Here is a 27,504-nt window from a genome sequence, read left to right as displayed (position 1 = left end):
AATTGCCCACTGCAGCTTACAATTAGAAGCACGTTCATTCTTTTAGACCTTTTTTTAATTATTATTTTCCCCACAATATATTGGAACATGCGAATAAAAACGTGAAAGGTTTTTCCTGTCCTTCGATCTTACCCCTTTTGAAGCCTGCATTTATCTCAGCTATTTCGCTCTGCATTTATGGGTGGAGTACATTTCGTTAATGATTGTATCAGAAGCTCGATGAAAAAATATCTCATTTGCAAGAAATTGAACTTTCTTGATTTAGAATTTAATTTTAAAAATAGAATTATTCTTTATTTGATGTATCTGAATAATGGAGGGGAGAATCAGTATCAAAATTATTTTTATTTGTTTCATTATTTTAAATATCCCATCGACATATACTGGAGGAATAATTGAGAGACATATTGGTAAAAACTCGTATATGACATGCAATCTAGTTTCACTAATAACAAAATGCAAGTATTAAGCCGTGGTGGCTCAGGGGATAAAGCATTCACCTTCCAATGAGGCGAACCGGGTTCGAATCCTTCCGATGGTTGGTCGATACGAATCAGCATCCGGCTTGCACCGACCACAGTGCTGATGGGAAATATCCTTAGTTTTAGACGTATCATGGGTTAGAATCCCTGGCCATGAGACTAACCACGTGAGGTTTTCGTGGTCTTCCTCTCCTTGCAACGCAAATGCAGGTTAGTTCTATCAAAAAGTCCTCCACGAAGGCAATTTCTCCCAATACTCGATCCAGGAGCTCCCTTGATTGGATCTGGATTGTGTTCAAAATTACAAGGTTACGGAGTTGAACATTTGTAGTCGTAAACCCAAAAAATTGGGTCGACTGTTCAACGACGGTTTTAAAAAAACATAATTTTTTTTTTTATGCTTTTGAGTGAAACTATATTACTTTTGGATTATATACAGAGGAAAACTACGAACTCGTCGTGCATTCTGTTCGAAGACAAGGGTGCCTTAACAGATGACCCGTTTATCACAAAGGGATGTTTATCGTCGCTTATTGTTTCATAGCCTGGTTTTAAAATTTTAAAAGTAGTTTCTCAGATTTCACGTTGGAAAAAACCTAATATAAATAAGACAAATATGATTTGTTACTTGGGCATGTCTTAACAAATAATTTTATTTTTTGGAATCAATTTTTTACGTTTTTTTTTATTAATCTTTTTTTGCCAAAAAAAAACATTTTTTTAAATAATTTTTATGCCATTTGCTCCAATGGTCATTGCGCTTTTTTCTGATGTAGATTCATAAAGATAAACATCACAATTGTAATTACTGAATTTCATTATAAAGAAATAGAATTCTTATAAATCTACTTTATGTTCTTTTTCTGTATTCTAATTCTAATTGTGGGTAAAGAAATCCAATATCTTTGCAAATCATAATATTTTTAAATAATAGTTTTTAAAGTATAAATAGCCTTTGAAAAGCACAATAAAAATCTTTGTATAGTAATAAAACAATTAATACAATATTCTATATAGTCTACTGTATTAGGAGCAAATTTCAAAGGGAAAAAATACCACAGAAATGAGTAAAAATTTTCACCTACTTAACTACTGATACTCGAAGAAATTGGTATAAAAAGTTCTATTTTTTCAACATTCAACAAAATTGAGTGAAACCAATTTGATATACAAGAATGAAAAACATTTCCGATACGATGCATATTAGAACTTGAAATATAAAAAAGGAACTCATTTTTCAGAGTAAGTTTTAATTTAACAATGCAGCTTTAATTTTAATTTATATTTATGTATTATTATTTCTTTATTTAAAAAATGAATATTTTAAATAGTTTATTCCTTTCTCATTTCATTTTTCAAAGTAAAATATATTTAACTCTGATGTCCTGTTAACTCTGTTGTAAAATATATTTAACTCTCTCTCATTTTGCTCTTTTTTAACATGAAAGTTTTACATGCAGATTTCGCGATTTCATATAAAAGTTTAGTTTTATTTAAATTTTAACTGAAAGTTCTCAAACAGAAATTACATCAAGTAATATTCTCTTTATCATCCTTCTATTATTCATTCGATAAAAATTAATGGTTTTAGAAGATAAATAACATTTATTTTTTACTTAAATAAACATTATAAGTAATCAGTCAGTTTCTCATAATTACTGAGAACAAATAATATTGTGCATAAGATATGTAAAACAATCAGTTCCTCACCTATTTCGAAATGGTAGAAATTATTGTTTTGGGCCTATGTGGATAGATAGATTTTAAAACACACATATTTTTATATTTTAAGAGGACTTTAATTATTATTTGTAATTTTTAAAGAAAAATATCCTTGATATTTCAACAAACGTATGTTAAACATCCAAATATTGAAAATTTTAATTTTCCCCCATGGGTACCCTATGCAGTTAGCTGCGGTTACCTATTTACAGCTAAATAAAAAATAAAAATCTGAAATCCCATTCACTGTCTTATTTAATTTGTAGTTGTTTCAATCTATTTCAGTTTTTATACAACTCATTTCGGTGAAATGTTTATTTTAGGATTCGAATCAAACATTAAATGTACATTTTTAGAGATATATATTTTACGACCATTAAACATATATCCCGTACTAAAAACAAAAGTATAAAATTCCTGAGTACAAGATTGAATAACGTTAATTCTTAGATGAAACGATAAAAGATAATAGAAATAATAAATAAAAAAAGAGGGGAGCTGCGCGCGTACTTCTACCGTGCTTTAAAAAAATATAGAAAAAAAAAGTTTTTTTTCCTGCGCCCGGGGAACAGGTTGCTATGCGTATTATTGAATCTACCTCTCTTACTCTCTTACTCCCCTTTAAAACAAAAGAAAAGAAGGGAGGAGAGGCTATAAAAAAGCAAAACAGTGACAGGGTGCTCATTTTTTATGCCAAGAGAAGAAAAAAAAAAGACGCCGGAGAGGACATTAAAAAAAATGAGCTCGCTTAGAGAGAGAAATGTAAGCTGGTGTGGAAAACGGCGCTGAAAAATTTTTACCTTTCGAAGATTAACTATCGTGATGGACTGTAGGGGCTGAGAATATTATGTGGGTGGAGGGAGTGTTGTGATAGTGAGCTCTCAGGGTTTTGTGAAATAAAAAATAAAACACCCAGTGAGGCGAACCGCTCGAAATAATAATAAAAAAAAATACGAACATTTAATGAAAGAGAGGCAAAGGATAGAGAAAAGTCTCGAAGAGGACAAAAAAAAAATTATATATATGTATGTATATATTTTTTTTCTCATCGTTTTCCACGAGCGGGGACATGGAGTTAAGAAAGAGAACGAATGAGAGAAAAAGAATGAGGGGGGCTGTTACAAATATAACCGGAAAAGAGAGGAATGCAAATGGAAAAAGAGAAAATCGGAAAAATAAAAAGAAACTCATTAAATGAATAAATAATAACGAGCGTTTTCCGAATCGTGTGTGGAGTAATGCATTCTTTTTTTTTATACACCAAGTTTGTATTTTCCCTTCCCTATATTTAATTTTTTGCGTATAATTCTAACTCCTTATTTTTCTTTTAAAAAAAAACCCGCCCAACCATTCTTTGGGCCAGTAATCTGTTACTTGGACCGATGACATAGCTGTTTAGTGCATTGTTGTTTTATTTACCTTTTTGTAAGGAATAGTGACGTCTTTTTTTCTGAAGTACTGATTTTTGTACCCCTAGGGGGAATTCTAGTGTAATTTAAAAATCAGTCACGCGACAGTAATGTATCTATTTCTTTTTACATTTGTGAGCATTATTATTCAGTCCTCAGTCGCGATTCAAATGAAAACGTCGATTACGCTGCACTTTATTCTTAATGAGTAATCATCTTTAGAATCTTTGCCATAATTTTTACTGCAGCTGCCATTAAGTCTACTCCTTCTCGTTCCTACGTCTCCCTTTCATTAATTCTGCGTGCTAAAAAGTTTTATTCATTAATCATGATTCCATGCGGATATTTTTGTATTAAAAATAAACTTATTGCCATTTTCATTTAGATCTTAAACAACAATTGTCTTTCACAAATACGATATCTATCAACGATAAAAAAAAAAAATATTAAAAATTCTTTTTTTCTCGTGAATGATGGTTTAACTTTTTAGATAAGAGTATTGAACATTTACATTAAGACTAATTAAGATTTGGTTGCCTAATTTTATTGATGAAACTTTAATTTATTCCCATACCAAATTTTTGCTGATTTTTCCCTTATACTTTGTGTTTTGAAACAATCTACATTTTTATAATTTTTGTAAATAGAAAAAATGAAACAACTTGCATCATCTTATTAATTGTTATTTCCCCCTAAACAAGATATCTATTTCCCTGCTTAATCATATACCTTTTAAGCTCAGTTTGTAGACGCTTTGTAATAAATCGGATGTAAAGCATTATTGCTATTGTAATTTAATCTGGGAAATTAATTAACAAAACTGTAAAATTATTGTTTATCTTTTTTTATTTTTGTAAAATTATTTAATAAAAATACTATCGAAATCTGATTAATCATAGTATAGGAAGGGGAACGTAATAAACAACAAGTCAGGTTGTGAGTGGAAACAGAAAGGAGATGATTATTAGAAGCACCTTCAAGTTTCAATCTCTCTAATTAAACCTGTTTTGATATTTACTACATACGCCTTCCTCCACTGTAACTTTTCCGATTTAAATAAAGTTTCTATTTTTTTCGTGGTAAAATATTAATTTGCATTTTCTTTTTTGTTTTCATTTTCGATAATGATACTCCAGTCGTATATTAAAAGCTACCTTGACGAAAAACCCTGCATTTGAACGTTCTTCATAACTTGTAAAAATAGACGTTTTTCTTTCTAATTTCTTTTGCTTTAAAAAATAAAACTTTAATATAAACATGATAACTTTAAACTCTAAGTCAGAGTAAATATTTCTTATTTATGTATCTAGTCCTGACGTCATTTTCGATTGTTACTATATTTTTTATTCTTGCAATTATTTTTTTTCGTAGTATTAAAATTTTTGTCTTTATTTAAACAAAACCAGCACTTCTTCGTTAACTAATTTGAATCCTCCTCTTGATCTTCATTTTATTTTTATTCTTCAGTCATACAAAACTAACTTATTTCTCATTAAGTAATAAATATTGATGATATATGCTAGGGATGTATGGTAAAATAAATAATACGTCCTTCAAATACAAAATTCGTTGAAGATAGATCCTAAAAATTGTGTTTCAACTTGTAGTGATAATAATACTTCTTTTAACACTAAATAAAAAAGTAATTGAAATTATTAAATAAAATTAAAACCTATTATAAAAAATAAAAATATTAATTTTTTAACGCGAAGCTTAACTTAAAATTTTATGACAATTATACAAATTTAAGTTAAAGAATCAAAATAAATTAAACTCATTTTTAACATAATTTTACAATTTTAAAACGAATTTAACCAAAATTTCATTTAAGAGTGTCTGTACCCATCATTTATAATATAAAATTCGTTCTATTATTTATTTTTTAATTTTATAACCTTTTTTTTTTACGGATCATTAAATATTTAAAAGCATTTTAATCATATTGGTTAATATAAATTTTTAACATGACATTCTTTATAATATGGTTTATAACATGATGTATGCTAAAAATCAAAAAAATACAGTGATTAAAATTTTCTGTGATCATAAAATTATAAATTTGAGTGCAAAAATTCAAAAAAAAATTTTTTAATTAATTACGAAATAGCTTGTTATGATAATATTTAACGGGACATTATTTATATTTATATGCTCTAATTTTTCCGACGAATTAAAATGATAAGCACTGTTTAATGAAATTCTTAGATATTTCTTTCTCCTTTTAATTTTATATATTTTTTAAAGTTTCGGAAAAACAAAATAATTTTTACAGCTTTAAAAGATCATCATGTTTATTAATTTGAAATGCTTTTATTTATATATTTATTTATACTCTTATTTAGTTATTATATTTATTAGAAACATCTCGTTAATTATTATTCATTATAAAAATAAATACGTTAAGCTTTCGTGAAATACTATTTTGTTATAGCTTTAAAAGAACAACGCTTATATTTTTAAAGACCAACAAATGTTGCCACAATCGATAAACTCTCTAGAAATAACCTCGAAAACACATTAAGCATAATTTGCCTCCTCAATTTTGATTTTGATGAATATCTCAAGCAACTTTCTAAGAAAGTTTTCTCTATCAAAGGGAGCTGCGTTAAAAATAAATTTTTTTGGACTTTTCACAGTATGTGATGAACATGCCCGAGGATGATCCTAGGAGGATGGATGAAATAAGGAAATATGCTGCCATCTATGGAAGATTTGATTGTAAGAGAAAGCCGGAAAAACCCCTCACTTTGCACGAGGTATTTTGATTTTCGTTTTTTAATGGTATTTCATAATAGAAAATTTCTTAAAAATGTTATTATATTTCAAACAATTCTCGATTTTTCAAAGTAATAATCACACAATTTAACATTTAAGCAATTTCTTATAAAATATTTTTTTTAATGAGAATTTATCTATATATAGTTCAAAATGAAGATAAAACAAAGGAAAATTACAGACATATGAAAAAAGGGGGAAAAAGAAAAATAATAATAAGAAATAACAAACAACTGGGGGGAAAAAATATATAATAATAAAAAAAATCCACAAGAAAAATAATAAATTTGTTTTTAAAAATCCGGAAAATAAAAGGTATAAACTTTTCATCAGCCCACACGATTATATATATATATATATATATATATATATATATATATATATATATATATATATATATATATATATATATATATATATATATATATATATATATATATATATATATATATATATATATATATATATATATATATATATATATATATATATATATATATATATATATATATATATACATAATTCTTTTCTCTCTCTCTTTTCATCATTGAAAACTTTTTGCACACACTTATAACATTTGTTTATCCAAAGATAATTCCATGCAAAATATAACGTTAAGTATATATTTAATATTTTTTATTATTTATTTATTTATAATCGAAATTTTTTGAATTGCAATCTTTACAGTTTTTTTCATCACTTTTGAGAATGTACTTTTACATGCAAAAATACAAAGTGTGAACGAAATCAGTCGAATAATTCCTGAGAAATTGAATTTTAAAAAAGTCGTGTGTTTAAAATTTGGTTTAAGGCATCATTAAGAGGCATCTTCCCTCGCCATCTTGTATTCTAGGTTCAGTTTTTAATTTGTGATTTCTTGATATTTTTTTTGTACTCGACAAATATTTGATGGTATTAGTAGACAACACAATACCTCTCAAAAAAGGTAGAAAATAAAGGGGTCGCTTTATTAGATTAAGAAAAGTAACGCTTGATAATTTTTAGAGTTTCTATGAATTTTTAATCAAAACTTTAAAGCTAGAAAAATGATGCGATTTGTGGTTTTCTGTAAGTAATTTAAAACTGCACATTCCTAAGTATTTAAATTTTTCTCATTGCAGTTTAAATTAATGAAAACCAATTTGGATGACGCTAAAAATTTAATTTAACATCAATTGCATAAAAATAATGTAACTCATCAAAAATCTAAAAATTAATAAATGTTTTTTATTTAAATAATATTCAAAAACTCTTAATTGCAGATTGGTTTTGGCATAATTTTGTGAGAAAAAATTACTAGAGAATTTGTAATACTGCACGCTTTATATCTCAAAGTCTGATTGAGTGACGGCCTTATATTTTGCGTGTATCGAAAAATAGCGCTAAATCGAATCTATCATCAGTTTATTTGTGAAAATTAAATGAAAAGGATTAAAAACATGTTTAGAAATTTTCCTCCCCTACTCCATCCCTTCGACAGTTGAATTCGATCGGGAGAGGAGGGCCTCTTAAGGGGTCTAAACTTTGTATCGCTCTCCTGATCCAAACTATGGGGACCATACTTCCCGAATTGCTACTACCCTCTATATTTTGGGGATCACAAATCCGTCGAAAAACGGCATGCTTATTCAGAAAAAGTACGTTTTCTGTCTGATTTCGCTACTTAAAATATCGTCGGCACTAATTTTTCAGCATATTTGAGGTCACCCGCTCAAACCATTAAGGTTGAGTCTTAGAACGTGAAGATCTGTTCATTAGATCAAAAGCTATTTTAGACGGTTCTTTTTTTGTTGCACACTGTACACTTCTATTTGCAGTTACATAATCATACTGTGAATAACTTGGAAGAAATTTGTAAAATAAATTTTTCAAGTAGCAAAAGTAGCTTTCAAATTAAAGATTTGACAGGCATATTTAAAGGTTCGAAAGTTTATTTTAATATGCTCTGTATTGACCAGCATTAGCAAACACGTGTCCTCCGGGGGGGGGGGCTAGAGTAGACATATGGTAGTAGAGAAAGTGTGGAATCTAATCAAAGAAATATGAATTGGTTTCAACTTTAACACATTTGATTTTATTTATTTTATAAATCAGAGTGAGTGATTTTGTAGCATGATATACCTTTACAATTAGTTGTGTTCTTATTACGTAAAATATTTAGAGCGAAACTATTATATTGATTCACTTTCAAAGGTTTTACGATAATATAAAGAAGATGTTTTGTTAAGTTTATTTATTGTTGTTGACGTAAGCAATTAAGGCAAAGGGGTGCGATTGTTCTTGTTTTATAGTGTCGCCATCACTAGCCAAAAATTCGACTTCTGCCACACCCATGCGTCACACCCGTTTATAGGTCGGAATCATTCATACATGCATACATTCATCCACAGATTGTTATTTTGACCTGAACCAGAGAACGATCAATCTCCAATTCAGTACTACCCCCAAAGGTACAATTTGTTATGATAATATGAAGGACTTTGTGATCGGACAGATATAACGTGCACCAGTCACCATTTACTACACGGGGATTCTTCGGTCGGCTGAATTCGAACTCCCGTTATCACGAACGTGAGTCCAGCGCCCTGCCTACCAGGCTATCCCGGGCCCATCAAGTTTATTTAAAGAATATAATTCAAAATAGCCGAATTAATTTGGGCCGTACATTAAACTGAACCAAACTATCCGCAACAGTATCATCTTCTCTTTTGCGAGTTGTTTTCTATGTTCTAGTGAGAGAAACATGGCTAAACCACGCGCTCCGTGTGCTCTTCATTCTAATCATTTCATTATCATTTTAAAACTATAGATAGTGAAATTGATTCGACTTAAAATTGGTTGCCTGCTATTAAATATATCAAATTGAATAAAGATTTTCAAATTTATTGATTTACGTTATTAATATTTTTCTTAGTAATGTGAAATGCTCTATCACAAACTAGTATTTTATTTATTTTTTTCAATACTTATTCTCCTATAAGGCTTAGATTGATATTGATTTCATTTTCGCCTTTTCTGAATTGAAAATAAATTACCACTTAATAAGTTACCAAGTTTGTCCAAACTAGCCCCATGGATTTTCCACATTAGCCCCGTGTAGTGGGGTTAGTGTGTTAAAAACAGCCTTTTTTACCCTTTTGCGGTCGTATGTCTACTCTCAGCCACCAACGCTCTTTTACCGTTCCAGTCGTATGTCTGCTTTCAGCCACCACAGCAAAGATGTTAGCCACAGCTTACTGGCAAACTAAATATATTGCAGCACTATAAAGAGTAAGAATTGTTTTTTTTTGTTCAAACGGAAAAATTAAAGGCAGAAGACGTCGAACTAATTATTTTTGAGACACATGTTCTGGAAAACCAGGGCTTCATTGGAGACTGCTTTGAAACATACCACACGATGGAGAACTATGAAATATAATTTTTACATTTTTTTTAAAGTTAAAAATAGAATTAGTACATTTTATTTTTCCTTCATAATCTTGCATATTATGCATTACTGTTCGTTCAGCGAAAATTAATTCCGACCAGCCTGACACCCATGCATAAATTTATGCAACCGCAAAGGGTTAAAAATATGATTATAGAAAAATTAATTAACTTTGTAATTGCAGATGTAAAGCAGGGGGCTGGTATTCTTTCAAATTATGTTTAAAAAATTATTTCACGAGTTAAAAATTATATTTAATATGGTTTTTTTGATAAATTTGTAAAAAATGTCAACTACTATCAGTATTACTACTATGTCGTGTTTGCATAACTTTGCTAATGGGGGCTGTTAATTCCCTGTCATTAGGCAGATTGTTAGTTAAATTTTTTTAATAACTTTTTACTATGAGATGACATCTTAAATATCGTAAAAAATGAAATATTCGAAGCAAATCAGTCAAGAAATAGTTCTCAGCCATTTTTTGACAGTTTGGTTGTCACGCAGTTTAAATGGCTTGAAAATCGACCTGTTCAGTTGTTGAAGTTGATACCATTCTCCTAAATCGTACTCATACGAGTTAGGACTGCACAAAAGTAACATTTTAGGCAGCTGCGCAACTATTTAAACAAAATGCTGTTCCAAAAAATTGCTAGCTAGCAAAGAAACAAGTACAACTTAACAAAATTAATTTCCTAACAATTATATGATGCGCTAAATAATCTGTAGTCGCTATATCCTTACACGGGATATTCAAAAACTGCATTTAAAGCCTGTAAAACTGATTAACTTAGATAAAAACCAAACACGAGTACACAGCGATTTCTGCATGAACCTCCACTTGAAAAAGTTTCATTATTTACCCGATAGAGTGTTTTCCATGTAATATACTTCTTTTGAAATCAAAGGTGGTATAATTTAGGCAACTTAATTGTTTATACTTAGTTTATAATTAACTACGGATTGTCTTTTAGTGTTAAAATACAATATATCAACTATTCCCTTGAGCATTCATGTTGCAAACTACTAAAGTGCAAGTTAAAAATATCTAGCTTAGTAAATATAAAATTAGGGACAAAGAAGATCCTAAAAGCAGTACCGCATTTTCTATTTAGAACGACCTGTGTAGAAAGTTATTTTTCTGATAGTTTCATGATCTTGTTTTTTTGCTATTTCCTCCAGGTATCTGTTAATGAAGCAGCTGCCCAAATATGCAAACATGTTCCGGCCCTTTTAACTAGACGAGATGAGCTTTTTCCATTGGCTAGGCAGGTTGTCCGTGACAGTGGCTATCAATATTCAAAGGGACATTCAAGGTAAGAACATTTGTTTACACTTCAAACTATAGACTCGTTGTCAGATTTTTTTTTAATCGTTAAAAAAATTATTAAAAGATTTTTTTTTCTATAATTTGTGTCATTTATTTTTTGTTAAAAGATATTCACACATAATATATTATTTTAAATATATATAACCTGCTACAACTTTTGTGTGAACATATTATAGCAGTTCGTATTCAATTTCTTTTCAGGTCTCAGTGTTATTCCAGAAATTTCGATGATGAAAGTTGCAAAAGATTAAGGTTCGATGGTAGTCCTGGTGCTTTACCGGATCCTAATCAAATGGAGGAAGAACGAAAGAGAAGACAAGTAATATTTCAATTTAATAGAGAAATAATAATAGTGTTTAAATTAAAATTATTTTTTTTTATTTTGTTATAATAGTTTTTTTTATGCATATTTTCTTTCACCGAATTTTGTACAAATGATAAATAAACTGAAAAGATTTTTTTTTTAACTTGAAGTTTTTAGCGAATCGTTTTTGAAATCTGTAAAACTAATTTTGAATAAAATTAAAAAATAATCAAGTACTGTATTAAACTCATTTAACGATATTAAACGATATTCGATGTTTCTGAAAACAAAATAAATTGAAATATAAAGCACCATATTTGGAATAAATAATAATAAAAATTTTTTTTAAAGAGAATATAAATAAATAGGAGAAGCGCCATTACTAAAAGTTAAAATCATTCTAAATTACTTTCATCCTTTTTTTATATATAAAAATGAGAAAGTTAAAAGTATTAATTAAATACTGTTTCGAGTAAAACATAATCAGGATATAATATTTTTAATAAAAAAATATAAATGCTTTTTTTTTTTTTTTTTTTTTTTTTTTTTTTTTTTTTTAAAAAAAAACAAGTTTTAGTGTGACAGGTATACTGTACAAATATTCCAGTTTAGCATTTGCTTTATAATAATCCGAATCAAACATTGTTGATTATTGACGATACATTTAATCTTATGTAACTAAGACGGGTCATAAATGACTTCCATAGTGAAAATAAATTTGCTCTACATAAAACAGAACCTGATTATAAACCAGAGTTTTTAACCAGAACATGTAAATTAAGTGAATTTGTTTCCTAAAATATGAAGATAACATTACCATGAGAGGAACACTTGTTTGATTCGATTTACAAATTTTATCAGATTAACCGTTTTATTATTGCGTCATCTCTTAGAAATAATTTATGGAATTAAAATAACAGCGCATTGATTGATTAAAAGCTTTGTTTAGCTTGCGTTTTAATTAAAAAAGTTCTCAAAATTAATTTTCTAATGTTTTTGATTTTTATTATTGAATTTTTCACAAAAATTATTTAAATATATTATTTAAAAAATTTTTATTTTTTTATTTCTCATTTTTTATTATTATTATTTTGTAGTTTGTGGATTTAGGTTCTTGTCGTTTACATTTCTATAGTTTACATGACCTACCGAAATTTCCTATAAATTAATATTTATATATAATGAATCTATATTCAAATTAATTTTAAGTTAATTTTTATAGGATAGACTTGAAGCTGTAACTGAACAGATAAAATTGCTAACTGGCCAACAGCTTGACCTAAAAACTGGGCTTCAACAATCCAAAGATACTCACAACATTGCTGCTGTAGGTCAAATACAGACACAGCTAGATGTTCTTGCCACTCAGCATTATCAATTAGTCAATGAACAGAGTGAATTGAGTAGACAATTGAAGAGGTTAGACAGGTATGTTTCCCTTTTTAAATCCTAGACAATGCGCAAAACAGTTTATAATCAAGTCAGGTAGGTGATTCTCCTTTAACAGTCTTTCTAGTCAAGATGGCGACAATCAGGAGAAAATAACCATATTCATTAGTAGGTTTCTGTGAAATATTTGTAAATACAGAGGGGTTTGTTAAATTGTTGATCTGCATTTAAAGAAAAAAAATTTTTGTTACAAAGTACTTTACAATAAGTACAAAGTTTCAATGTTTCTAGTTATGAATGCAAACTCCTTTGTAGTTAAAAATAATTTGTTTCTTTTTTTTCCGATTTTCTTTTTATACTATTATTTATGTCTTGCTTTATCATTGAAGAAAAAAGTGTTTTAATTGTGATGAATAAAGTATTTTAATAAATTTATTTATTAGGGAAATTATATATTTTTTTAATCTCATTTGCTTAAAGTTTCTTGTATTGTTTTTCAAAATTGTTTAAGGAAGTATTTGAAATCTTTTTTAAAAATTACAGCTCATTGAGTATTTCATATTTTTGCTATGTAAGAATGCAGAGATCATTTCATTTTTGCTTAGCATTCTTAACTGTATGCTTTATTTTTTTAAATTTATTTTGGAAATTTATATATTGTAATATCTATTGGAATCGATTACTCATTAATAACTTTTAAATTTTTTTTTAAAATTTAGATTGATTTTTTTCAAAAAAAAAATAAACAAATCTTTATTTTAACGAGTTTACTTAGTTCTAACATAAAATTCTGATCAATTATTTAAATTCTCCAATTTTCGTATTGTTTTCCAGTTTTTTTTAATTAAAATTATTTCGACGATTCTTTAACAAAAGTGTTATTTTAGTTTCACACTCCTTAGTTTTATCGCCATAAATGAACTAATAAATTTATATAAATATATAGCAGTCTGAACGTCCAAATTAGTAACCCTTTAATTTGAGCAAAATTTGGAGAAAAAAAAATCAAACGCAAAGAACTTCATAAATTAAGATTGCCCGTCTTCTTGTTGCAGGAAAATAAAGACAAAATTCTTTATAAGCGGAAAATATACCATAAATATAAACCTAGTTTAAGCTCTCTCGGTGATAGATTGATACATTTTTTATTTGGTATAAATCAAAACTTAGGTTAATACCAACTTAAAACAAGAACTCCAACTACCGGTTATAACTACCGCGGTTATGTCTCAAAAGGACATTAAGGCTCAAAATACCAATAAATAAAACAATAGTTAACTCTAAATGCATTATGTTAGATTACATTTTCAAACAAAAAATTATATCTCACTCCTTCTCTAGTCTTAAAATCCTAAAAAGTCGAAAATTGATACAATTACATACTATATAAATACAAAACACTGAATTCACTGAAAACAAAACACTGAAAAGCTACATATTAAACAAAGAGCTGCGTTAAATTCATTTTTTTTCCCATTATAAATATATAAATGTCCTGAAGTTATGCCAATGGCAAAATGTGTATTATTTTTTTTTTATTATTTTTTTTTTCTAGAATTATGTTTAACTGCTAAAAGCAGAGTACCGATGATCTGAAATCAAAGGATTGAAACAGTAATATGATTCGTTAGATTAGTAATTTTTTTTTATATTATTTGTCTTAGAATAAGAGCTAATTTTGGAAAGAACAGAATAGTTTTGGATAAAACAACCGGGTACTATAGTCTTAAGAAGGGCGTTTTTATACAAGAAACTGGAAATGCAACAATAAACAGTTACGTTAAATAGTGATTTTTTCCCCCATTATACATTTCATTTATATATTTCATATATGAGAGAAAATGTATATTTATCATATATATTTTCTCTTATACTTATTTACATTTAATTTTTGTTAAAAAAAATCCATTTAACTTTTTTTTTTAGTGTGCGTCGTTTTAACATTGTCTGAAAAATAATTTTTAAACTTATGTTCTTTCTTTAATAAAAATTAAAATTTAATTTTTGTATTTTTTATCAAAGTTTTATTAGCGTTAAAGAATAAAGATAATAATTGGCCGCAGTTTAAGAGCTTGGTGTCTTGAGCTGAGAGCCGGATGCCATAAGAAAAGTGTTCTCACGTCTTTGATCATAGTTTCAGATTAATTTGAGACAGGTAAAGGGTTGAGAGAAATCCTCTGCCCTGAAGCACCCTTTTTTTTTACAACCCGAACCCCTATTTGGTCCCTAAATGACGCCTCTACCTGTTCCGGGTCTTAGAACTATTGTCCTTTTCGACTTTCAGGGGGCGCTGACTTCCAAAGTTCACAGGTTACCTAACCCTTTCCCCGGTGCTGCAAGGGGTAGGTAATCCCTAAAGGCGAATGAACCTCCAAAATCCAATGTACTGTATTGTTCAGTATAGATATTCTTTTCAATAGAATAGATATTGTACGCTTAAAATTTATTCATCCGCCTATTCAGAGTTTAAGATTTCTCCCATGACATCGCAAAGGAACTCTGCAAGTGGGATACGAAGGGTTAAAAAACTCTTTCGTAATTTTTTTTTTTTTTGGGGGGGGGGGTACTTTTGTCTTCTCCGTGCTCCAAGTGCACTAAGGATATTTTAGGCATATTGGTCATATCCGTAGTTCAGATGTTCACCTGAAGTTCAAAGATCCGATGACTCTTCCTGTAAATCACAGTGATTTTTTTTTCGGGTTTCACTTTTGTCTTCTCAGTGTTCCACGTGCACTAAGGATATTTTAGCCATATTGATCATATCCGTAGTTTAGAAGTTCACCTGAAGTTCAAAGATCGGATGACTCTTCCTGTAAATCACAGTTCTTTGAACATCCTTCAATATTATTTTGTTTTTGCAGAACCCCAAGTGCACGTCCGGACTTAAGACATTATAAACACATTGGCCATATCCGTAGTTTATAACTTTCATGAAGATCAAAGATTTGACGACTTTTCCTTAAAATCGTAGTTTTTTGAACATCCGTCCATATAATTTGCAATATTTCAAAGCACGTCCGGACTAGGGATATTTTAAGCGATATCCTTAGTTTAGCAATCTGTAGATGATTTAAAAACTCTTCCTGGAAATCATTTATCTTTAAGCAAGCTAATATTTTTAGCATATCCTTAGTTTAGAAATCTATAGAAGGTCAAAAATATAGAAACTCATTCTGCAAATCATTTTATCTTTCAGTATGGTACAATAAAATTTAATTTCGTAAAAGTTCAAAATACACGTCTGGACTGTGGATTTATAAGTCATATAATTTATTTAGAAATTTTCTGTATAGATATTTCTTCTTATTTCTTCTTTATAACATATATCTTCGGCATTGTTTTCAGTTATTTAATCAGATGAATTGCGCTTAAAGTAAAATTTAAAAAAAAACATAAAAATATTCTACAAAAACGAAGACACCCCAATAATTTATAACTCAGCCATAATTATTTGCAACACCGAAAAAAGTTTGGAAGCGTTATTATTTATTTACTTGCAGATGTTTTTGCTATTGTAGAAGATGATGCATCATATTCTGACTGATTTGAATGCATAATATAATATCTACTCATCTGTTTAAAAAAATGTAAGCCACTAATATGAAACTCTAAAATGCTGATCACTTATTCTTCATGAAACATTATAGGAAAAAAAATAGAAATGTACTGACACTTAAAAAGGATAGCACCATATTTTAAATTCCAGTAAAAATTGCGCTTATAATGAAATTTAAATTGAAAATAAATAAATATATAAAAATCTGAGCATACAATGAACCAAAGAAAAAATACTGCTCGAAAAAAAAGGTTAGAACTTTTTACACTTAATTTTGGTTAAAAACAGGAAAGAAATATTAAAAACTTGAACGCCAGTTTCTTACATGCAATTTAAACTAGAATTGAGGAGAAAGAACTAGAACAAAAAATTGCAGAAAACTTATATTCAAAAAGTATATTAAACATAAAAAGAAAAATTCCACCGGTGGCTAAGTTGTCGACAATTTTTTATTTATTTTTTTTTCCGTATGAGTTTCTTCAGTTTATCTGCAATGGTAAATACTGTGAGTTATTTATAACAAGAAATTTTAAATTTTTTTATTCCCCGTTTTAGCACCTAATGAGCAATATCTAACCCTCCGAAAACATTTTTATTAACTATTAAGCTCATCACCAATTAATGAAATTGCCTAAGATCTGTAACTCACAATATTTTTTCTTTTTTATAAAATGAGTAAAAGCTTTTCTTCAGTAAGAGGTAATTGCACACAGCCCGAAGGTGCACATTAAAAGTTACTATAAAATACTGAAGGCAGCCATTTTCCATGTCATTTACTAAAGACGCTCACGGACCATTGCTACCTGGCTAATTGAAAAGTTCTTTGAAAGAAAAGTTTTGCGCCATTATAACCCTTTAGGTACTTATTGATTCGCGTTCAGCGGGTTTAGTTTGTTCTTTCTCCTTTTTTGAAATTTAGCGCGAAAACAAATAAGAGGTAAAAAAAAAAATAATAATAAAGGTCCCACATTTTAAAGTAAAAGGGGCGTTGTTTCTAATTAAAAAAGAAAGCTTGCCAAAGGGTTGGCGAGCGAAAGGGAGAGAAGGAAAAGAAGCTTTAAAGGGAGGGGAACTTCATTGGTGAAATGATCGTTAAAGCTTAGTGTTTTGCAAAGACAAAAAAAGAAAAAAAAAATCCACGGCTCTTTTAATGTGTGCGTAGGGCGGGGTTTCATCAAATGCTGAGATATTTTCAGCCATCGCATAATTAATGCAAAGTATTTCATCGAAAGCAGCCAACCAGGAGGCGAGGTAAAAAATCGGTGCTCCGGGAATCGGGAGTGGAAAAAATGGCCCAACTCAGATGCGAGGGCGTCAGTGGTTTGAATTTTATCCACTCCACCTTTTATCATTGCAAGAATCGATTATTTAAATAAGCTCTTGTTTCTCTCTGGTATAATATGGGGGTTGGGTAAAAAAATGTATAATGAAGGATAAGTTGTGCATTAGAATCAGGAAGGAAAAAAAGTTCGAAATTTTACATTGTGCTCAACGTTCCATTCGAATAATAAAATGCCCTGGATTTATTTTGCAAATATATTAAAGCTTCCTGATACTTTTTATATTGATTTTAGAACACGACTGAATGACCAGGAGTTTGAAACAATAAATCATCTCTCTTTTGTCAGTTAAACAGTTATTTGAGAGGTTCAAAAGGCAATTCTATTACCTATGGATTGATTTCCAGTTTCTTATAATTTCATTTATTTAATGTATTCATAAAGTAAAGGTTTAAAAGTATTTTCCTAATATTTTACATACCGCGCAGTCAAATTTAGAATTTTTTAATACAGACGTAAAAGTGTTGGAGAAATTGGTTAATTTTTTAATTAATTTTTTCGAATAAAAAATTTAAAAATAAGTCCATGTCAGTTTTTGTTCAAATTCAATTAATTCACAAACGAAACAGAATTTATTGAATCATATGGATGCATAATTTAAATCGAGAACGCGCTGTCAAATTAAGGAAAAGTTAAATTGGTGTTTTTAATACCGATAGTGTCAAGAAAACTGAAAAAGTTTGTCTTTTCAGTATTTACGGATAAAATTTTTTGAATGAAAATTCTTCTTTATTTTTATTTCGAATCAAGTAAAATGTAATGAGTGATATTTATGCGTAAATTAATTATCTGCTGTTTTTAATACCGATAATGTAAAGAATACTGAAAAAATTAGTCGTTTTAATTTTTACGGATTCAATTTTTCGAATGAAAATTCTTCTCCATTTTTATTTAGATTCATTTTATTGACGAATCTAATCAAATGTAATGAATGATATTTATAACGTAATTTCATTAGAATTAAGAAAGAAGGTTTTTAATACAGATATAACTGCATCAAGAATAATGAAAAAGTTAGCCATTTTAATTTTGCGGATGTAATTTTTAGAAAAAAATTCGGTTCTATTTTTGTTCTGTTTCATTTAGTTCAACATAAAAGCACAGCTAAAAAATAAATTATTCTACGAACTTTTTTTAGTAAAACTAAATCTATAAAGGTAAAAAAACACTTTCGTTGAATACATTCGTTTAATTTTTTACCGACATCGAAGTATATTGGCTATCATTGTTCTCCCCAAAACACAACTCAGTAGACGAGGAAACTCTTGATTCATGCATTGGGACACCTTTGTGAATAGCTTTTTAACTGAAACTATCCAAAATTTACGTTACATGAACAGGAAAACTTCAGGATAATCTTTATACCACTGGGGCTATTTTATCCTATCCAATTCAGTGCATTAAACAAATTCACCTACCATCAACAGGAATCGAACCTCTATTAGAAAGCGATATCTTCCGCCTTTCTAAATCAGACATCACTAAGAGCTCTAATGTAATATACTGCGAACTTTTTCGCCAAATGCGAACACATCTCGATACCGAAGTATGGCTGACGACGAGTTTTATAAAGTAATCTTTAAAGAACGATTCTAGTTTTAAATAAAATGGAGGGATATTTTTTGATTGTCTGCTTTGACATCTCAGTTAACAAATTAAATTAAAATTGTAGAATAATTTTAATTTTTTTTATGGATAATCAACCTCTGTTTCAAATTTGAAAAGCTTATTAACATTAATTAGTAAGCAATGTAAGATATAATTACTTTGACTTAATTTATCAAAAACGCACGGGTAAAAATTATTGACGCTTTATAAGCGTTTTATAGACATTTAAAAACAACAAATTAAAATTTATTGCAACTACGTTTTTCAAGTGGGATAAATAGGAAAAAATTTTAAAAAATTTCTTTGATCTAAAGTTGACAATTGAAACCCATTTTAGGGTCGGACAAAAATTAAAACATTTTTCCAATTTAAAACATTTTGAGAAAAGTAGTTTTTAAAATTTTTATTTTAGTTTTTTGAGTTCCTTCTTAAAAGTCATAGAAATTGTGATAAATATACTGATAATATCGCTGTTAATTTTGATCGCATTCTTTAAAAAACAATGTTAAATTAGATTAGCATTAGGCACTAGTTGACATTTTGAGCACGATAGTTTGTTGGAAAGTGATCGAAATTTCTATGGGCAATAAGTTTTCTTATACCTCGAAACAGCTAGAAAATTTTTGTTTATAGCTGTTCAGAAAACGGTTGATACTTGTGTTGTCATCCAACACAGAACTCCAGCTAAACTTTAAGCACACTATCTAGTCAAAAAGTAGTCAAAATATAATTGGTACTGACGATAAATTCCAGAAGCGATAATAGAGACAAATTCCACTTGTGGTGGTCAGGAAAAGATTAAAACTTATATTGTTCTCGGACACAGAGCTGCAGTTAAAATTAAAGTTCCTAAGTAATTCGGAAAGTATTCGAAAATTTGAATTAATGAAAAATTATTTTAGGTGAGATTATAAAATTTCCCCTTTACAGATCCGAAAGTAAATTAATAAAAACTGTATTAAAAATAAATGAAACGTTTTTAAAATATTTGGCTATTTAATAACTAAATTAGTTTTTTTTTCTTAAATAACAATATTTTAATCGGCATTTTCATCTGCAAAGAGATTCACGTTAATTTCAGAATTGATTACTTTTAGGAATTTTTAAATTAATATAAATACGTCATAAAAATATCAAAAGCATAATAAATTAAAAAGTAGTTTTTACCAGTTCTAAAATTCATTCTCAAATTAATTGTGGTCTTTAAAATATATTTTAAAAAAGTAAAAGTAAGTCAAAACAAAGTAAGCAAAAAAAAAGTAAGTCAAAACATAAAATTAAGACACCGTAATAATCGCCGTATGAAAACTTTAAAACAAAAATATGCTCCCGACATCATTTTAGCGAAAAAGCGAGCTAAGTTAAATCAGTACTAACAAAACTTACAACAACAGCAACAAAAATATTCTCCTTCAGCGCTGTCCCTAGGATCTATAATTTTCACCTTTGTTTTTGAAAAAAAAAATTTAACTTAAATTGTAATTTTTTTCCGTGTTTCAAATTTTATATATCATTTAAGTTTCAGGTTCTCTGTGCAAAACATTTCTGTCCATTTTAAAGATTTTTCATTTAAAGTCCCGATCAAATAATCATCTAAAATTTTTCAAATAAATCTTATTTTTGAATTATCTAGTTTTTATTTATAAAGTTTTTTTTCCGTCGAAGTGAGGATACTATTGCATATCATCCTATTTTTCGTTATGAAAAAACAAAAAGGTTTTCGAATTATCAATTTTAAAAAACAATTATTTATTAAAAAAAAATGTTTCGAATATCACCAACGTGAAGTCTCTTAGAGCCCTGGACAAATGCCCACTTTTCCTACCCTTGATTGCTCTGAATACTAAAAATCAATTTTTAGTTCAATGGTATATTTAAAATAAAAAAAATCTATTCTATTTATTTCTCAATAGAATAAGTCCCTTAAGTAAGACTGCGACGTCTGTATAACTGCGGTTAAGTTATTTCAAATAAAAGCTATTTTTACTTTAACCGATAATTCTGCTGTCTGATCAACCCTTTTCATTGAGATTTTTATTCATTGTTATTTTTGCGTCTCTCATTTTTATTTGAATGTATTTAAATCGAAACTCAGAAAGACCATCAAGGTTAAAGCAAAAGAATCACGTTGCGCGAAAATGGGGTTGCCAGAGCAGGAGAGAGACGCTATTGTTCATTGGCGAATTTTTATTGCGGTTAAGAGTGCTAAATGATGTCTCAATTAGAAAGGTGCCTCACGGATCTTATTTCCACATCTTGAACTTTTATAATATCTAAATTTCAAACTTTGCCAAAGCTCTCGGTGTTGCCAATTCATCTTTACACGGTAGTGCCCCATCCTGCTCAGTGCACAAATTAAAAACAGTCCACCCTGAATAACTTTTGATCTAATGATCGGATCTTCACGTTTCTGGACTAAATCTTAATGGTGTGAAGGGATGAACTTTAATATGCAAATTAATTGGTGGAGACTATATGATAAGTTACGAAAATAGACACAAAACGTATTTCCTTTGAATAAATATACCCTTTTTTGGGGGATTTCTGATCCCAAAAATATAGGGGATAGCCGCAATAGTGCAAATATGATCTCAATAGTTTGAACAGGTGAGCTGTCCGAAGTTTGGAATCCCTTATATTGATTTTATTTATTTATTTATTTTTATTCGTTTTTTTATTTTATTTTTTTGTGCTTATTTTACCATAAGTCGAGAAATTTTTAGGCAAATTTAAAACTTTTTGTACACAATTATAAATATCATTTATCCAAAGGTAAATTCCATACAAAAAAATTACTTTAAGTAAATATTTATTATTTTTTATTATTTTAATTATAAATGGTCGAAAATATCATATACAAAATATATTTGTACAAGGAAAAATACAAAATTTGTGTAAAATCGGATAAATAGCTCTTGTGAAATTGAATGTAAAAAATTCAACTTTTTTAAAATTCGATTTCTCAGAAACTTTGTGGCTAATTTCAATCCAATTTTGTATTTAGCCATGTAAAATTAATTTCTTTAAATTGGTGTGATAAATGTATACCTTACAATTCAAAACTTTTTCGACTATTAAAAAATAAAATAATAAAAATAATAAATATTTACTAAAAATTTCTTTGCATGAAATTAATATTGGATAAATGAGTTTTATAAATGCGTGCAATTTTTTTAACTACATTAAAAAGCTCTCGAGATACGTAAAATACGCAAAAAGTTAAATCAATATTAGTGGGTCCAAACATTGTACCGCTCTCCTGAATTGACTATTGGGAACTTATTTCCTAGATCACTTCAGAAATCAGAATTCGTCAAAAAAGACAGGTTTTTATTTAGAAAAAGTGCGTTTTTGAATCCGATTTTGTAATTTCGTCTGCACCAATTAATAATTATATTTGAAGTCAGCCTCTCAAACCATTAAGATTGCGCTCTAGAACGTGAAGAACCGATCATTCGATCAAAAGTTATTCAAGTTGATCCGCTTTTTTATTTTGCACACTGTACATCAAGACAAAATGTTCTCTTGTAACGTAAACTCTTCAATTATGTAAAAATATAACGGACTAGCAAATCCTTTAGTCTTAAAAAATTTTCAAATTAGTTAAAAAGAAGATATATTGTTAAACATTTTGTTCATTGATATATTGCCGCAAAAGAGTTATCTCCATCTAACGGCTTACATAAATACAATTTTTATTCTAAAATAAAAGTTCTTTTATTCTCTTGTCTTGATTTTCTCACGTTTAATCTATGAAATTAAAACACTCAAAATGAATTGCTCTTAGTTGGAGATCATTCATTTTTTCCCCCAACAAACCTGCTAAATTGTCACCTCTTTTTGATAACACTAGTAATCTTTTTCGAACAATGTTCTAAATTTGTATTGTTGACCCAGATGATGTTTTTTACTGAATATTATCAAATTAAATAATCATATTTTCAGATTACCTTTCTCTTATTTTTCAAATACGAAGAATTTCAATTTCTGTGGTTATAAATTTGATAGTACTTAAAAGTATACTATAATACTGAGCATATTTTAATCATTTTATTAATTATTAATTTCATTATTAATTTTGATCATTTTAAGAGTAGAGGAAATTTTTAGAACAAATTTTTAATCTTCTGGGGGGATGAAAGGGCGTTTGTAGATGTATTTTATTTAATTTCATACAGAAATTAAAACATTTCTACCAAATTTATGTATTTTAAATGCATGAATTTTTCGCGATTATTTGAGATAGTGTGATTTTACATTGTTAATTATAACTGTAACTAAAGGCTAATCACCACTAACTGATCTGACAATTTAAGACAATTATCAAGTATGAAAATGCAGTTAGGGATAAATTATTTTTAATGTTTGTGCTTAAATCAAATCATTAAAAATATTTTTTACTCGCAATATTTTTGTGAAAAAATTCAAACTAAAGAAGATTTTACTTAAACGTATTTAAAAAAATCAAATTTTTATTTAATCTTGCACATATTACCTTCATTAAAAAAAATAAGAAAAAAAAACATTGACACACAGAAGCAGAATATTCTTAAAATGTAAATGCACTTTAGTGTAAAAAATTAAGGAAATTGATTGTGATAACATTTCAAAAGCATGAATATATTAAAGGTGCGAAAAAGTAATTTCAGAAACATTTTATAATACTTTTTAATGAATAAAAAAATATATGTTTTAGTAGAAAAATGATTGAAAACTATTTCTTCATTGATTGCTTCAGTACAAAATTGTTAAATGAAAAGTAGAATACATTGCCATGAATACGTGATAATACTATAATGTTATTTAATTTAATAATTATAATTATTAAAAATAAATAGTTTTCGTCATAATAAACACACTCACTGTTTTCCATAACCATGTTATCTATGAAAAAATCACGACATAATGAAATTAATTTATATAAACTATTATTGTTTTTCATTTTACTTTATTTAATAATAACTATTTATTTTGAATAAATAAATTTAACTGCTTAAAATGAGATCCTGTGCCAAAAAAAATCAGTTTCTTTCAGTCTAATGTTTCTTTTTTTTTAGTTTTTGTTTACTAGTTATTTCTTCTAAAAAAAAGAATGCAATTTTTAATAATTTTTTTACACGGAAACGTAATTAATTAACTCATGCCGAAAATTTAAGATACTGTATGAAAATTTCAATATGTTTCAGTTGGGCATCTTTTAATTTTAAATCTTTCTTAAAATCTTGAAATCACCCACGGTGAAAAAAATTCTGGTTAAATTATCGCCATGTATGGTAATGACATTTTTGGTAAAAAAAATCCATAACTCTCATTAATAAAACCAAAATTTATGGTATTTAAACCATTCATTTGGTAATTTTTCCATTGATATGGTAACGTTTTTCCAGAAATTCGGATTTTCAAAATTATAGTTCTTATTACCTCTCATTTAGTAGAATTTCCAAAACTGAAACGTAAATTTTACCGTTGAGAAAATTACCGAAATTTACCATAGTCACCATATTTTACCATGTTTACTAAATTTGATCGTATTATGTAAAACAATATTTTTTTGTTAATTTTACTAAAATCATTCCTAAAGCGCTTTGGTAAAAATTAGAGAAATTTTTAGGGTTTCCATGGACCCAGAAACAAAGTAACTTTTACCGTGTTCTGGTAACTTTGACTATACTATTTTCTCAGTGTTCTGTAAAATTCGTATAAAATTATGCCCTCTTTCATTGAATCTATTTACTTTATAGAAAAGCAAATATCCTAGTTTTGATTTGTTTATTTCAAAATTGTTTTTTAATGTCTATTATGAGGGAGAGTAACTTGCAATTTTACTTAAATATTTAATTGTCTTTCCGTTTCAGTAGTTGCATTTTTAAAACACGAATATGTATTAGAATGTTGAATGCATATACTGAAAATTTTCTTAGAATTTGAAATACGCACAAGGAAAAAATTTCATTTGATTTTCAAAACGTATGTTTTGTGTATGTAAAATAAAATGTTTAAATTCAATCTAAGTAAAATGTCTGAAATAGATTTCAAAGCATTTGTCTATTAAAAAGTCTTAACAATTTAAAAATTGCAATTAACATTTTGCACTTGCAATTATTTTGCGTCACAATATTAGAAGTGAATTTAAATTTACTTCGAATGCAATTAGTAACGATTTGCATTTTGTTTGAAATTTTGCAATTCACTGAAATTATATATTTTGTACCTATTTTGGATCTTTTTTTATTTAAATATTAATGTCAAATGACGATGTCGAGAATTTTATCACATTATCAAAGATTGTTTAAAATAATAAAGAGTTTTAATATATGGAAACTATATTCAATATATGGTATAGCTGTTCCTAATATTTCGAAAATAAAATAGACGTTTTGCAATAGTTGATCAAAGTATCTATTTTAAAGTACTGAGATTCTGTATTATTTGAGAACTTTTGAAGCATTCTGCGAATCTTTTTTTGACTGCGAGAAAATAATTTGCTAAACTTTTAAAACAACATAACATCGTGTGTTTATATACAATGCATTTGGATATAACTTAACTATGAAAAATGCTTCATTTTCGTTAGTTTCAATACTAGTTGTTTGATGTAAAGCTGCTTAATTTTTAACTTTTGTTTCTAATTACTTAACAAATGATATCTTTTCGAAAGATTTTCTATTGAAAACTCTTTTTTGTTAGGGTTTAAAGATAGCAGCGATATAATTAAATGACGAAAGCAATATATGAAAATCTTTAGTGTTTATGTCACCCAGTAAGCTCTTTTTTTATAACCTTTAAGATTTTCAAAAATTTGTAGTCGAAATCTTAATTAAAAATTAAAGTATCTTAATATCTGTAAAGAAAACTGTATTTAAATGTTTAAAACAATAAAGCCCTTTAATTAAATCACACAACATTTTATAAATATATCTTTTTGAAATTTAAAATTTATCTTTATACATTTTTTTTAAAATATAAATAATTTTCGATTTCTTAAATTTAATTGTATTGCTTTAATAATGAAAATTATTAGCACTATTGCACAAATTTATGATGAAAATCATTAGCATTAAAAAAGTAGATATAAAAGGGAATAATTTTAATGGTTTTATGCTATACTGCGCCCAAAATATTATACGAAACACTAAGAGTGCATCGTCGAACATGAAACTCTGATCATTAGATAAAAAGTTATTAAAGTGTTTTATTTATTTTTTTGTGCACTGCACAACCTACAGTGTGCTCAGTTTGCCAAGAAAAAGTAGATATTTTTGATAAATGCAGGCCTACATATATTGCCTAAAAACTACATTGCCTAAAAAAATTGTAATTGAAGAATCTCTGACAACAGTTCAAGCAATTATACATTATTAGTCGCAGTCAATGTTAGACATAGTTAAAAGGTTCTTTTCAGTTTAACTGTGAATTTTTGCATTTTAATTTATTTTATTTTATTTTTATTACTATTATTTTATACGTCACCTATATTTTCATTCTAAAAAATATATATGATATGCTCCTTCTAATCTCAATTAATCTTATGTTAAGCAAATTTTTAAATGAATGGAAGACATTGTAAATTTTTGAATTTACGAAGATAAAACGCAATTTTAATTAAATAAAACACAATTAAATTCCTTTTCAAAATTTAACACAATATCTTACCTTGATTTTTTCTAAACAAGTGAATTGGCCATATTACATTTTAATGATGTATAATAAAACAACTTAGATCATTAATAAAACATCACTAAAATATTTCTAGATTACTTTTTCTCAAAAAGTATGATTCTTTGAATAAAAGAAAATAATAGCTCAAAAAATTTATAACTCAGTTGAATTTTTTTTCTGGAATTGATACTCGGAAGATTCTCTCAATTTTTAGCACGAATAACGTTTTTTTTGGTCTGACCCCTGAACTAATCTCGTCTTTTTCCGCTAAGCATAAAATCATGTCTAGAGTGATAAATGAAGATCTTATATTAGATACTGGGTCTCAGAAAATCGTGAGAAACTGAGGAAAATAGTATAAAAAACTTTATTTAACATTTTAATGAAGTAACTCTTTTGTTTTTTCTCTCTGCTTTTCTTTATGAAAAAAACTAGAATTTTGGGCAAAATAATATATATTCATTGAAAAGACTGTCACATTAAAAAAATTATAGTATAGTAATTTA

At 27.8% G+C, this 27,504-nt stretch overlaps 1 protein-coding gene across 7 annotated transcripts in view; it reads left to right on the top strand.

Moving 5' to 3' along the window:
* Positions 1-27,504, top strand: part of LOC107450996 (uncharacterized) — an 87,720-nt gene that overhangs the window by 43,652 nt on the left and 16,564 nt on the right. For all 7 annotated transcript variants that reach the window (XM_071187358.2, XM_071187359.2, XM_043038863.3 and 4 more), the window contains exons 8-11: positions 6,250-6,369; positions 10,995-11,128; positions 11,344-11,461; positions 12,669-12,874. In XM_071187358.2, coding sequence (XP_071043459.1) covers positions 6,250-6,369; positions 10,995-11,128; positions 11,344-11,461; positions 12,669-12,874 — 578 coding nt within the window. The remainder of the gene's footprint in view (positions 1-6,249; positions 6,370-10,994; positions 11,129-11,343; positions 11,462-12,668; positions 12,875-27,504) is intronic.

The sequence above is a fragment of the Parasteatoda tepidariorum genome, chromosome 11 (assembly GCF_982258835.1).
Source record: "Parasteatoda tepidariorum strain Cologne lab strain chromosome 11, Ptep-v5.0, whole genome shotgun sequence".
NCBI lineage: Eukaryota > Metazoa > Arthropoda > Arachnida > Araneae > Theridiidae > Parasteatoda > Parasteatoda tepidariorum.
The sequence above is the reverse complement of the archived record's forward strand: the minus strand, read 5'-3'. Positions and strand labels throughout refer to the sequence as shown.